At 39.3% G+C, this 14462-nt stretch overlaps 1 protein-coding gene across 5 annotated transcripts in view; it reads left to right on the forward strand.

Annotated features, from left to right (window-relative positions):
• Cep112 (centrosomal protein 112) overlaps positions 1-14462 on the forward strand; it is a 467011-nt gene that overhangs the window by 50852 nt on the left and 401697 nt on the right. For all 5 annotated transcript variants that reach the window (NM_001105849.1, XM_087570857.1, XM_087570858.1 and 2 more), the window contains exons 5-6: positions 6100-6190; positions 7828-7905. In NM_001105849.1, coding sequence (NP_001099319.1) covers positions 6100-6190; positions 7828-7905 — 169 coding nt within the window. The remainder of the gene's footprint in view (positions 1-6099; positions 6191-7827; positions 7906-14462) is intronic.

Raw genomic sequence — 14462 nt, forward strand, 5'->3', positions numbered from 1 at the left:
CAGACCTTCAAAGAAGACCTAATCCTAGTACGCTTCACACTGTTACACAAAATAGAAACAGAAGGCGCACTATTGAATTCGTTCTTTGAAGCCATAATTATGATTATACCTAGACCAGACAAAGACCGTATAAAGAAAGAACTTCAGACCAATGTCACTCATGAGTTTCGATGTAAAAATACTCAAAATTCTAGCAAATCAAATCCAAGAACACATCAAAAAGATCATCCATCATGATCAAGTAGGTTTCATTCCAGGGATGCAGGGATCGTTCAATATATGGAAATCCATTAACGTAATCCACTATAGAAACAAACTCAAAGGAAAAAAAAATACCCACATGATCATCTCATTAGATTCTGAGAAAGCTTTTAACAAAATTCAACACCCCATCATGGTAAAATTCTTGGAAAGATCTGGAATTCAAGACCCATACTTAAACATGGCTAAAGCAATATACAGCAAACCAGTAGCCAACATCAAACTAAATAGAGAGAAACTTGAAGCAATCCCACTAAAATCAGGGACTAAAACAAGGCTGCCCACTATCACTGTACCTATTTAATCTAGTACTTGAAGTCATCGCCAGAGCAATTAAACAACAAAAAGAGACCAAAAGGATACTAATTGGAAAGGAAAAAGGCAAAATATCCCTGTTTTCAGATGATATCATAGTATACTTAAGTGACTCCAAAATTCCACCAGAGAATGCCTACAGCTGAGAAATAACTTCAGCAAAGTGGCTGGATATAAAATTAACTCAAATAAATGAATAGTCTTCCTTTACTTAAAGGATAAACAGGATGAGAAAGAAGGTAGGGAAATGACACTTCACAATAGTCACAAATAATGTAAAATATCTTGGTGTGTCTCTAACCAAGCAAGTAAAAGATCTCTATGACAAAAACTTCAAGTCTCTGATGAAAGAAATTGAAGAAGATCTCAGAAAATTGAAAGATCTCTCATGCTTGTGAATTGACAGGATTGATATAGTAAAAATGGCCCTCTTGCCAGAAGCAATCTACAGATTCAATGCAACCTCCATCAGAATTTCAACTCAATTCTGAATAGAGTTAGAAAGAGCAATTTGCAAATTCATTTGGAATAACAAAAAACCCAGGATATGGAAAACTATCCTCAACAATAAAAGAACTTCTGAGGGAATCACCATCACTAACCTCAAGCTGTATTACAGAGCAATAGTGATAAAAACTATATGGTATTGGTACAGAGATAGGCAGGTAGATCAATGGAGTAAAATTGAAGACCCAGAAATGAACCCACACACCTATGGTCACTTGATCTTTGACAAAGGAGCTAAAACCATTCAAAAGATAGCATTTTCAACAAATGGTGCTGGTTTAACTGGAGGTCAGTATGTAGAAGAATGCAAATTGACCCATTCTTATCAATCAGTACAAAGCTTAAGTCCAAGTGGTTCAAGGACCTCCAACATAAAACCAGATACACTCAAACTAATAGATGAAAAAGTGGGGAAGGAACTTGAATACATGGGCACTTGTGAAACTTTTCAGAACAAAACACCAATGGCTTATGCTCTAAGATCAAGAATTGACAGATGGGACTTCGTAAAATTGCAAAATTTCTGTAAGGCAAAGGACATAGTCAATAGGACAAAATGGCAACCAACAGATTGGGAAAATATCTACTAATCCTACATTTTGCTTTGCTCCATCCATATCACACTGCCAATGTCTACTCTCTGAGCCTGGCACCAACCCAAGGCAGGTTGCCACCATGCCAGACATATACATCCCAATTCTGTGATGGCCCAGTGTCTCCAGCCACCACCCACTCTCTTGAATTCAATTAAATAGCCACATGAAATAACACAACACAATAACCTCTGATCCAACTGATAAGATATAATTGCCCACCTAAACTTACAAAGCCCTGTACATAGCCAACCCTTAAGAATAGTCATAACAACCTGTAATGTGCAGAGAGGAATCTTAATATCTGCCTCAATGTTCTCTCGGTATCTTTTTCCCTGTCTCCTCTTCCTCTCTCAAACTTTTCCTTCCTTCTTATCCAATGACAGGCCTCGTTCTATCTTGTACCTGCTTTCACCTGCATAATGACATCATCCTACAATCTTGTTTACACTGGTGTTGTCACTGTACTTTGGATCCTCTGGAGCAGTAGAGTCCTGGCCCAACTTTTTGTTGCTTTTCTATTTGTGTCTTTTCCTCTGCAAGTACGTTCTACTTGATTCCATTATAACATCAAAAACAGGTTAAACAAGTCCTTTGGGAAGCTCCTGAAAAAGTTTGATGATCATACTTATTCTTGTCTTTTCTTTCACTTCTTGTGAAACTGGAGCAGTAGAGTCCCCATGCATGGCCATACATTTGTGCTTACATTATCCAGTCCCTTAGGCTCTTTCCACAAGACCAGAGTGTTAGACAGGTGTCCCAGTTTTCTCCCTCCCTGGGAGAAACTGATGTTTGGATGATTTAGTTGTTAGTTCTGTGCTGAGCTGGTACTTTAACTACCTGCTGCACGAGTGGACAACGATGTGCTTTCTAGCAATTCATAACCTGACACCTTTTAAGAGCTCAGATTCTGAGCTGAGACTGAAATCCAACTTCTAAGTATCATCTGGAAAATCAATATGGTGGTGTGCAACCTTTCTCTTTCCTCCTCACCCTGGGTTGAAACTGGAGCTGGAGAGCCCAGGAATGTCCCTTCTACCTGTGTTAGTGCATGTGGTTGTATTGTTGACTGTGGTGCATGAGCCTCTGTTCTGGTTTCTCAGTGGCACACACTGGAAATTGCTTGATGAAGTAAGACAGGAAGTCCTGAACTTTCTCCCATTCTACCATCTTGGTTGCATCAGTTCTTGTAGAAAGTTTCTTTTGTGGAGAACATTTCATTGTTTTTTTTTTTTGAGGGGGGCTGGCTTAAATCCTAGTAACAAAACACTGCTTAGCTTCTTATGGGTACAGGGCAAACCTACATTTCACTGGTATTTGAAATAGTTTGATGGGGTTAAATATTTTAGCACTAGAAAAAGTAGAAGGGAGTATGTATTTTCTCTAGTGTTACTACTTAGCAGTAGTAAGAAGCATGCCAGGGAAGCTTCCTAAGATACTCAGATTTTCTTTGAGTCTTTGGCACCCAGAATTAATTCACCCCTTTAAGTTGGGCACACGTACAAGCATATCTTAGTTGTACAAGGATCAAGCCAGGCATTTTGTGTGCCTTGTTATTCACAGAGACTTGTAGTGTTGGCTTCCTCCTACTCATTGTCCCATTTGCGCTCTGGCTGATCGTTCCATCACTGCAAGTTTGACGTTGTCTTTGTACATACCTAAGAGTTCAAGTTAGTTGTGTTTCTAGCTGAAGACAGCTTCATGGCATGGAATTAAACTTCTGTGCCTAGTATCCTGTTTCTCGTGCCAGTCAGATTTTAGCAATAATATCAAGCTCCTCCTTTAGTTGGCGTAGTTGCCTTGACAAGAAGTTGGTTTCTGCCATGTCTCTGCTTTCCTTGGCCTTCATTCGGGCATGTTTTAGGAGCTTCCTATGAGCTCAGTTTTGGACATGTTCAATTGGAGGCAGTGCTGTTCAGTTTGCATTTGTCACGGAACTGGAGGCTAAGAGTGATTGGAATTAGGGTTGTAGATTAGGTAAACAAAGTTTTCCCTTGCTACTTGAAGTACCAACAGTCTATTGGTTAACCAGGAGAAGCAGGTAAAACTAAAACAACTGAGATTAAACACAGAACTCTAAGGTTGTAACATGTATGGGGAGGGGAGAGATAGATAGATAGATAGATAGATAGATAGATAGATAGATAGATAGATAGATAGATAGATGATAGATAGATAGATAGAGAGAGAGACAGAGAGACAGAGAGATAGACAGAGAGAGCCAAGTCTGAAGGATATCTCTGAAGCATAGGATGACTAAAAGTCATTTGGCAGTTGATTGAGAAATAAATGACAAGCTAGGGTAGGGATCTTTTCAGAAAACTTACTGTGAAGGGAAAATATTAACATGATTGCTTGGTACCTAGGAACAGCTACATATGAATTACTAGTCTGTCCTTTTATGCACATTCCTGTGCAATAAATAGATAAATGTTTCAGGCCTCTTTTTTATTAATATTTTCTATGAGAAGCAGTTTTAATATTTAACCATTTTTCAATTTTTAACTATAGCTCCTTTTATGACTGTTTAATCAATTCTCAAAAAAAAAAAAAAAGAAAAAGAAAAGAATAGGCCACTGCTTAGAGTATCAGGCTGTATCTGGCTATAAACCAAATTTTAAATGCTTGTATAAAGTCAGGCATGTTGACTAATGAAGTTATTCTCAACATCTCGCTTGTCCATTTTTATCATTTTCTTTTAACTATTTGCACAGCTGGAAGCTTACAAGCATATACAAAATAAGTAGCTTTCTTCAGAACAGCGTGGGCAGACATCCAGCATCGCTCAGTAGCCAACCCACAGGATGCTATGCTGTCAGTGTTCCCCATCCCAAACCCTACATTGCTTTAGCACTGTCTTTTTGATCATGTAGTTTGTTTGCCTTTTTGGGTATTCATTGTAAACTTCGCCTTATTTATTTATGTATGGTGTGTGTGTGTGTGTGTGTGTGTGTGTGTGTGTGTGTGTGTGTGCGCTACATGATAGAAGCTAGAGGAGAAACGTGTGGAACTGGGTCTCTTTCCATCTGTGTAGGTCAGGGGCTCAGACTCAGGCATGCGCTTGCAGTGAGTGTCTTTTCTGCTGAGCTGTCCCTTCTGTCCCTTTCAGGTGTTCTTATGACTTGAGGTTTGTGAAGGAAAGAAATTCTGATATAGTTTATGGTTGAATGTTAGTGATTTAAACTCAATATACAGAGGTCTCCCAACTCACCTTTGGGAAGTAAGTTTTGAGAAACTCTGAGTGTATTCAGCTGTGTGTATACTATTTTTCTGTAGGCCCAGACTGGTGATAATATTTAATGCATTGTTTATTTCTTGACTTTTCTATTTAATAGTTTCAGAATGTGTTTAGATGGGGTAATTGTAGCTGCAAAACCAAGACTGGTAGCGTGTTTAGCTTACTGGTCTATTTCCCTTAACTCTCATCACAGCCATTGCTTGGAGTGTAGGTGTCAAAGCAGGTGTGAGAGACTGGGCTAACTTGGAGTTTTAGAGAGTAGTCTTTTTTTTTTTTTTTTGGTTCCTTTTTTCGGAGCTGGGGACCGAACCCAGGGCCTTGCGCTTCCTAGGTAAGCGCTCTATGACTGAACTAAATCCCCAGCCCCGAGAGTAGTCTTTTATAGGATGTTTTATACTAGAGAGGAGCCTTTTTGCTAACATCTAGTCGAAGATTTTCTCTTTTTTAGACTTACATTTAAATTTTAAAATTTGATGTGTTTGCGTGTTTTGCCTGCATGCATGTCTGTGTAGCAAGTGTGTAGCCTGGTGTCCATGGAGGCCAGCGGAAAGCAGCAGATTCCTTGGAACTGGAATTATTCCTATGTGGGTTCTGGGAATTGAACTTGGAATAGAAGACAGATTTCTTAACTGCTGAGCCATCTCCCTAGTTCCTAGACTTAAGGCATTTTACCTGAATTAGCATGATTTATTTTTAAATCAACAACTTCTGTGTCCTGAGAATTCTTAGTTTCAAAATAATTGAAACTTTAAGCAGTTAGGAAATTTTGTTATTTTATATATTCTAAGGTTTCATCTTGAATGTAACAAAACTTGTTGACGACAAGACAGTGTTTCTTTAAGAATGTATACTTTATTTTCTCTTAACACTGGGAAAAAGGGAAAGGAAGAGAAAGTATTTAAATATATGTAGTTAAGTCCCACTTGAAAACAGCATTTGTTTGTAAGGAAGTATATAACCTTTATGTGGCATTTTACTTACGATTTAATGTAAATGAAATAAGGTGTGAAAGTACAAATGCTTATTTATTTATTTGTTTATTTACATGACTTTTTTTCTGTTGAGTGAATCATAATTGCTATGAACTCTCATGTCAAGGAAGAAAGTAGGTAATCCTAGATTTGGGTATTTTCTGTCCTTTGATTTTTCACAGTTTGACTGTTACTCTTTTGGTCTCTTTAATAGAGAACAGTACACTGGAAAGCTCCGAATGAGGTCCCATTCTGTGAGTCCAACTGATAGAGAAGACAGACAACACATTACTTCAAAGATCTGTGTAAGACTAGGTTTTACTTCTGTTTTTTCTTTGTTTTAAAAAGAATCCCACCATTTGTTAAAGTTCCAATTAGTATATAAAAGTCTGAAGTTAAAAAATGAAGTGCAAGGTTGTGTGGTGGCAGCGGCAAATGCCTTTAATCCCAACACTCGGGAGTCAGTGGCAGGTGGATCTCTGTGAGTTTGAGGTCTGCCTAGTCTACAGAGCAAGTTCTAGGATAGCCAGAGCTATACAGAGAAACCTTATCTCAACACAAACAAACAAACAAACAAACAAACAAACAAACAAGTGTGAAGGTTTTGGATGTCAAGTCTTATGGATGTCAAAAAGAATGGTGTGATTCTGCTTGCTCAATGATGCTGATCTATGCTGGTCAGCCCATCATTTCTCCTGGATGTCAAAGAGTAACTCGGAAACATTCTGTTGTTCCTTATTTAGTCTCTTCACTCAGTATATTAATTGAGAGATTAGAACCCCCAGTGATCATACAATTAAAAAGTGGATTAATTTATGCTGTTGGAGGAAATGCTGCTTTTAAAATAAAGATAACCAATGTATATATTCAGATAAAATGCCGTTTGTATCAGTGTGCTGTCTGTAGCCTGATTTGAAGAAGCTGTGTAAGGGAGAAGTGTCCTTATGTGCAGTCATTATTACCTAATGTTCGCTCCCTCAGGGTGTGTAACTTTGAGTTACAAGGGAGACCATGTGTTCAGAAAGAAGTCAACCATAAGGGATGACCACCAGTGAAGTCATCACAATTATTAAGGTTAGAAATAATAGAAACTTCTTACATTTTGTTGAAAAGAAACTAGAGAAAGTCAGTAGACTATGGAGAGCTGTGTTTCAGTGTAAATAATCATAGGTGGTTCCACCCCGTGTTTAGCACCAAGATTCTTCAAAAGCACAGGCCTGTTCTGTCAACAGAGCCCATCTCAGAAGAGACTGCAGGTCTGTAAAACAGTTGTTTTTGTGCAGCTTGACCTAGAACTTCAAGACTGTTAGTTATTTCTCTGCATAGCTCATAGGCTATCTTTAATTGATTAGCTTTAATTTGGTTGATAAATGTGTAACACTATGAATTATGCAGGAGGAAAGTAAAGAGTTACCATAATTGCATTTTTATGATGTGAGTCCTGAGTTTATTTCTCTTTTTATACAGTGTATGAATGAGAATGAATTTAAGAACAAAGAGCTTCTTGGACATCAACACAAAACTTTCCTGTTAACTAATTTTAAGGAAAGTAAATAATTCATCTTTTCACGTCCCCTCCCTGCACAGTTGCAGCTTCTTGTAGAAAAACTTAAAGAGAAAAGTCTGGATTAATTTTCAAAATATTCTTTTGTTTTGAAATCTAGTTACTTTGTGAACATATTGTTAAGGCGTCTCATTGCCGTAACCTCTATAACAAACGTCATTGGTTAGAGTCTCGACTATAGCTCAGTTGTAACTCGATGCTCTCCTCTGAGGGCGGTGCCGGTACCCAGCAAGTGCACACAGCTGTCGTGACTTCCAATGACTTACATCTTCTGTTGTTTTCTCTTCTTCCTCCTACTTCCCCCTTTTTCCTCTTTCTTTCCTCCTTTGTTTTTTCCATTGCTTCCTCATTTTCTCCATTTTTTATTTTGTATTTCAGGAAGTTCATCCAAAAAAGTCTCCTATTTCTTTGGATGACAGTGACATTGAAGTTCGCTTGAACAGTTGGAATCTTGGGGTAAAACCATTATTTATTTTATATGCATGTTGATGTTGTAGAATCGTATGTAGAAAATATATTAAGTAACAATTCTATTCAGTGAATATTGCATATTAAACATTTATTCTTGTTATGGCCCTGAAAGAACTTTAAGTATGAGAAAGAATTACTTTAAATAAGAAAACATTCCAACAAAATGTAAAACGGTCCCTGTCTGTGGTGAGCTAACATTCTTGTTGATAAAATCAGTCAGGCACATACAATAGCTAAATAATAATTGATGTGATATATCACAATCTACCAAAGTCAGCAATGTGGGAGCACAGTAGGCTCGAGTGTCAGTAACAAGGGCGCATCCTGTGTTCTGTGAGGGGCACATCCTGTGGGCTCATCCTGTGTTCTGTGAGGGGCGCATCCTGTGTTCTGTAAGGGGCACATCCTGTGGGCACATCCTGTGTTCTGTGAGGGGCGCATCCTGTGGGCAATCCTGTGTTCTGTGAGGGGCACATCCTGTGTTCTGTGAGGGGCGCATCCTGTGTTCTGTGAGGGGCGCATCCTGTGTTCTGTGAGGGGCGCATCCTGTGGGCACATCCTGTGTTCTGTGAGGGGCGCATCCTGTGGGCACATCCTGTGTTCTGTGAGGGGCACATCCTGTGTTCTGTGAGGGGCGCATCCTGTGTTCTGTGAGGGGCGCATCCTGTGGGCACATCCTGTGTTCTGTGAGGCGTTGTTAGGTGATTTCCTCATTGTGTGGACATCAAAAATGGACATACTTAACCAGCCCAGATAGCCTAGGCCAATCTCTGTGTGTCACCCTCATGACCTAACCAAGAGGTGCAATCAAACAAGAGAGTATTTTTGGCACAATAGCACAGCTTTATTTAAAATAAATAAATAAACTTCATTCTGTTTTTTCCTAAAGAGACGAATGAACAATTATGATGTCTATGATATTACTTCTATGGTAATTTTTCAGTGCTATAATAATATGGAATCATCATTTTACAAGTGTTTCACTTTTCATGATATTATATGGCTTGTGAATGTGCAGTAGTGGAGGGGGAAAAGGGGTAAGAACATGAAGAAAGTCATTCAGATTAAAACAAACAAACAAACCTCAAGGAAGCTTCATGAATGAGTAGCCATGATAGGCAGATATTTTCATGTACAAATGCCACTAAGGACATAGATTTCTTTTCCAGATTCTTGGTCTAGTAGATAAAAGAATTTAAAAATGGACACCGAAGGACTGTAAGGATGATCAGTCAGTTGGAGTCAGAGAGGGAAAAGGAGCTCAGCACAAACAGGTGAGGCAAGCTGGAGATCTTGGCAGCTCTATGGGTATGGAGTAGTGCAGCTTCAAGTCAGCGAAGAGGCAGGTCTGCGGTGAGAGGCCGTGCAGAGCTGTTCAAATGACATTTAGAAAAGCCCCCCTGTAAACCAGAGGCTCTGGACTACTGTGACTTATCGGAAATCCCGGGTGTACCTGGGAAACAGATGGTGTCAGAGCTTTTTCCCAAAGGGCCTTCTCACAGAGGAGTGTTTGGATAGGTGGGCAGGAGGAATGTAAGGCAACAGTAGCTATGACAGAAGGCTGCTAGTGTACGTGAACCCCACTGGTCATGTGAGCTTATGTTTCTAAGTAGTAGTTAGGGTTCGAGGGCTGGATTGTGTTTGCTGCTCAGCTGAGCATTTCGCTGTTTTCATTTGCTTTGTGAGACAGAGTCTCACGTAGCTTTGGTTGGTCTAGAACTCATTATGTGGATCAGGCTGGTCTCACATTCTACTTGTGGGAAGTCCTTCTGCCTGTAGTGTTGAGATGAAAGTGTGTTCTGCCCCACTGGCTTGGGTAACTTCATTCTCTGATAGTAGGCTATAGTGAGACCTGGAAGTTTTCTCTCTCTCCAAATTCTATTGTTCATATATGCAGTTCATTTGTTTTGTGGATATTAAAAGGTATTTCAAATGATTTTCATTATGCTTTTTGCCATTTAAGAATTTATATCTTAGGGGTTGGGGATTTAGCTCAGTGGTAGAGCGCTTGCCTAGCAAGTGCAAGGCCCTGGGTTCGGTCCCCAGCTCCGAAAAAAGAGAAAAAAAAAGAATTTATATCTTGGCACTGTAAGAATAAGAAAATTAATGTTACAATTATGGAAATCAGAGGAATAAAATCTCAAAATGTTAACACAAAGATTAACATTGTTACATGGGTGAGGCTCTGAAATCTATCTGAAAATATAAAGAATAAATGGTCTCTAAATAAAATCTTGAAGCATCGTTAGCACTTAGTGTTTCAGTGAACAGTTTGGAATTTTGATTGTAGGATTAGGTGTACTCTGTTGGTCAAGGTTTTGCATATATTCCAAATTTGTACACTTCTGAGTCTGTATCTATTACGTAAGAGATATTTGACCTGATGATATTTTCTTCTATATGATTTTATAACATTTAAAATTTAAATAAAATTGGAATATATTATGAATTCTATATGACTTATGACTTTTGATTTTATATAAATTTATTTTTTCTTTTGCATATGTAGTCCAAAATTGAAGTATTCTGCTTTTTCTGGACAGCTAAGTTCCTCTCAGTTTGTTGCCAATGTGAGTTCTGGACCAGAATTGTTGTATTCACATTCTGTTGCTTACATTAAAACTTGGTGTCATTCAGAAGGCTTGTGCCAGTTTCATTGTTGCTCATCCTACGCTTTATGAGATGCTGTAGGCGAATGTAGTTAATGGCATTATGGAGGACTTGCTAGAGCAGATCGCTTGTCCGTTAGGTGTGGATAGTGCAGCCTGTGTTAGTGTGGTTGCTATTAGAAAAGACAGCGAGGACAAATAATAACAAAAGAATAAAGGATGCCCAGTGACTGACTGGACAGCAGAACTAGTGAGTAACTGAAGGGCTGCTTCTGAGCAATGGAAACATTGGCTTGGTAGGTTAATTGACTGTCAGGTAGAGGGACTTATTTTAAAACTTAATTTTATTTTAGACTGGTGGAGTTCAAAGAGATGGTAGGATTAATTGCATTATTAGAGACTTGGAGCTCATGAAATTCAAGGGCTGCAGGCATGTTTTGGACTCACTGTATTGGAGGTGTGGCCAAAATGCAAGAACAGTTGTAGTTTCCCGAGAGGAGAGCAGAGGGTGTCTGGGTGATGGAGTGAACAGTTAGGAGGGGGAACTGGATAGGAAGTGGAAGGATTGCAGCTCTCCTGCTCACTTGAGGAGCAGGCTTGTCACAGAGAGAAGAGGAGTCGATTGGCGGGCAGGGCAGGCAAAGAGGAAGCCCAAGGAAAGCGTCTCCTCTGTGAAGGGGATGTTGCTGTTGGAGGAGTCCTGTTGCCTGCATGGGAGCAGAGCACAGGAAACCCGCCCCACAGAAGGACAGAGGCCTCTGCTAGGACCAACAGCAAAGAGGACAGTGAGCCCTGGCGCTTTTCCTTTAAACTTGCCTTGGCCCGGAGCTACTTGGAGCTTCAAATGTACATTACTGTGCATTTTCCTGGTTACTTCACTATTAAGAGGATTCAGTATTTCATAAAAGAAAAGTTTAAGATATCTAAAATATTTTTGATGTAATGCTTTAAAACTAGTCTTGCTTGAGAATGTATTTTACTGTTTTGTTATTTGACAGATTTATACATTATATAAAACGGAAAGACCATACTTTCTTATAGACTTATAATGCACATACATTAACCAGGCTGACCTGTATTTCTTGATCAGATGGCGTGAACTGTTGAGTTTAGTGGAAAGCTTGGATTTGTTTTGATTTCGGGTTCGTCTGTGAATGCCTGCTTGGTTTAGTTTTCTCTGTCCCCTAGAGTTGGTCAGTGTGTGAGTGAGGGTACATTCTCTATGGTGCTGCACCACTGCCAGGACTTCCTTCTGATGCAGTTGATATTCTAGAATTCGAATATTCTAGAATTTGTTAAGCACATTTTCTTTCCCTCAAAATATACTCTCTTTTACGAGGCATATGTTAATTTTTTTGTAGTATGCACTTCAAGTAGAGATTTTTAAAAGAAGTAGTAATGAGAGTTTTAACTTTTATTTTAAAAATATTTCACCTTTTAACCTTCAGTTTTGTTCAGTCTTGCTTGTGATTGCTTAGTTTTCCCCTTTTTTATTATTATGTGAATAAACTGTTTCAATAACCTTATCTTAACTTCTGGACATTCTTTCTTCTTCCTGGTCAGTATATTGGTGATGCTCTCTCTGGAGTTCTGTTTGATTTTATATTGACCCTTCTATGTCTACGTTTTCCTTTCAGGATTCATATCTCCTTTCTGATTTTTTGTTCTTGCTGTTAAATTTTTGCCCAGATCTTTAACTTATTTTTATACTTCATCATTTGTTTTATGAAAATCCTTGTTGAGGTTGATGCTGATTCTTTAAATTAGACTTGAATTCTTAAGTGTTTCATCGATTGCCACAGAGCAGCAGCATCCAAATAAACCAGATGTAGGAACAGAGTTAGAGTGAGGTAAAGCCAGCCGCTTCCTTGGTACAGACGCTTGAGAGCTGCCGTGCCAGTGCTGGGAACTCCACCCGGTCCTCTGCAAGAGCAGCCAGTGCTCTCAACTGCTGAACCATCTCCCAGGCACCAATAAACGCTGTCTTATGGGTTTCTGGAATGTTTCTGTGCATTTTCTTTTCTAAGTGGAGTAACCTTAACACCCAGTGGCAGTCAATGTCATAATGTGAAGGAGCAGGCACTCCTCACTCCTTCCCATAGAGCATTTGAGTTGCAGCAGGAAAATTGTGATTTACTGTTAATTTAAAAGAAAAATAATTCTTCATGGGAAGATCAGTTTCCATCTTAAAATTTTAGTTATGTTCACATTGGGATTGAGCTGATAATATTTGATTGAATGAATATTCAGAGTTCTGTTGTTCTTTTCCCTGTTTTCTCCCATTTCTTTCAGGCTCTGTTCTATAAGTCCCCTCCAGCAATCTCACAGAAGGGACTGAGAAAGGCAGTGCTGGCATTGGCTCCTAGAGTTCCGTGAGTTGGGCTGGTGTTCACCAAGGACCATGTCAGCTCACTTACCTCATACAGCTTTATTTGGGCAATCCGATTTTTTCCCAATTATGTTAGAAACCTGCTTCTGTCTTATGGATATGTAAGATTCAAACTTAAGGACAACGGCTGCCTTAGGCAAACACCAGGCAGAATTTAGGATTAACCCTGTTCCAGGAAATGAGCTAACCGCCTTAGCAGGGATCCTTCACCACACCCTCTGTGTGCCAAAGATATTAACCCAACCAAGGGCCTCCAATGGATTCAAAGGACAATAGGCGGCTACCAATGAATTCTAAAGGTAATAGGCCCCACCAATGAGAAATAACCAACTCATGCTGTAACCTAAAGCCTATACCCTGAAAAAATATAGAGGGTGTGGGCCTTTGTTCTTCTGGGTCACCTCTGTCCCAAGTACAGGGTCACCTCAGTGCACTGGATCATTAAACCTCTTGCTTATTGCATCGATCTCCATCTCTGTGTCTCCGTGAGTGGGACCTCCCAAACGTAGGGCTCAGAGGGCTTTTTTCGAGTCTTACAGATGAATCTTGGGGCGAGATCAAGATGAATATGTTAACATGTTAGAGTTCTCTTTTTCCTGAGATGTTCCCCGAATGAGTAAATCTATCAGATTTTGTGAGGAGGACAACTCATTCTAATGAGAGTTTTAGGGGCATTTATGCAAAATTTTAACATTTTAGTAAGATAAATTCTCTGAATGTTTAAAACTGTCAGGAAATATGTACTCAGAATATTAAGATAATTTCTGTGTGGAAAAATATGAATTATTGTTTTCTTAACATTTTAGGTTTTCTAATTTTTATATTAATTATTACTCATAAAAGCAAACACAGCCATGAAAGTATTTATAGTACTTTTCAAGCCTACATTTAGGATGTGAAACTGTCTTAAAAGTTTTATTTGAGAAATTAAAAGTGAATATAAGCTTCTGTTTCATTCCACAATGATATAAACCTCTAGAGCCTGGGTCCTGTAATTGAAAGCTCTGAACATACTGTGGAGAGCACCCAGCTAGGATGCTGAAAAGTCAACAAAGCTGGCTGCTGGGAGAGGGACCCAGGGAGGCTGGGGCAGCACTACAGGGGTGGCTGCTAGGGGGCCCAGGTGTCAGTCAGTAGAATTGTTTTTTTCTCTGACTCCAGGGTAGGCAAAATTGGGGGATTTTGTGGCAGACCTAGGTTGTAAAATTCCACAGAGGAACTTATCTTTTTTGGCTAGAGTTCTAGAAAAGAGACTGGGAGAGCCAGTAACAATGCTTGCTTACTTCCTTCCTTCCTCCTTGCTTCCTTTCTTTTCTTCTTCCTTCTCCTCCTTCCCTCCCTCCTTCCCTCTCTCCTTCCCTTCCTCCCTCCCTCCCTCCCTCCCTCCCTTCCTCCCTCTGTCTTTCCTTCCTTCCTTCCTTCCTTCCTTCCTTCCTTCCTTCCTTTCTCTTTCTTTCTTTCTTTCTTTCTTTCTTTCTTTCTTTCTTTCTTTCTTTCTTTCTTTCTTTTTCTTTCTTTCTTTCTTTCTTTTTCTTTCTTTCTTT

Source organism: Rattus norvegicus, chromosome 10 (genome assembly GCF_021556685.1).
Source record: "Rattus norvegicus strain SHRSP/BbbUtx chromosome 10, alternate assembly SHRSP_T2T, whole genome shotgun sequence".
In the NCBI taxonomy this organism is placed as follows: Eukaryota; Metazoa; Chordata; class Mammalia; order Rodentia; family Muridae; genus Rattus; species Rattus norvegicus.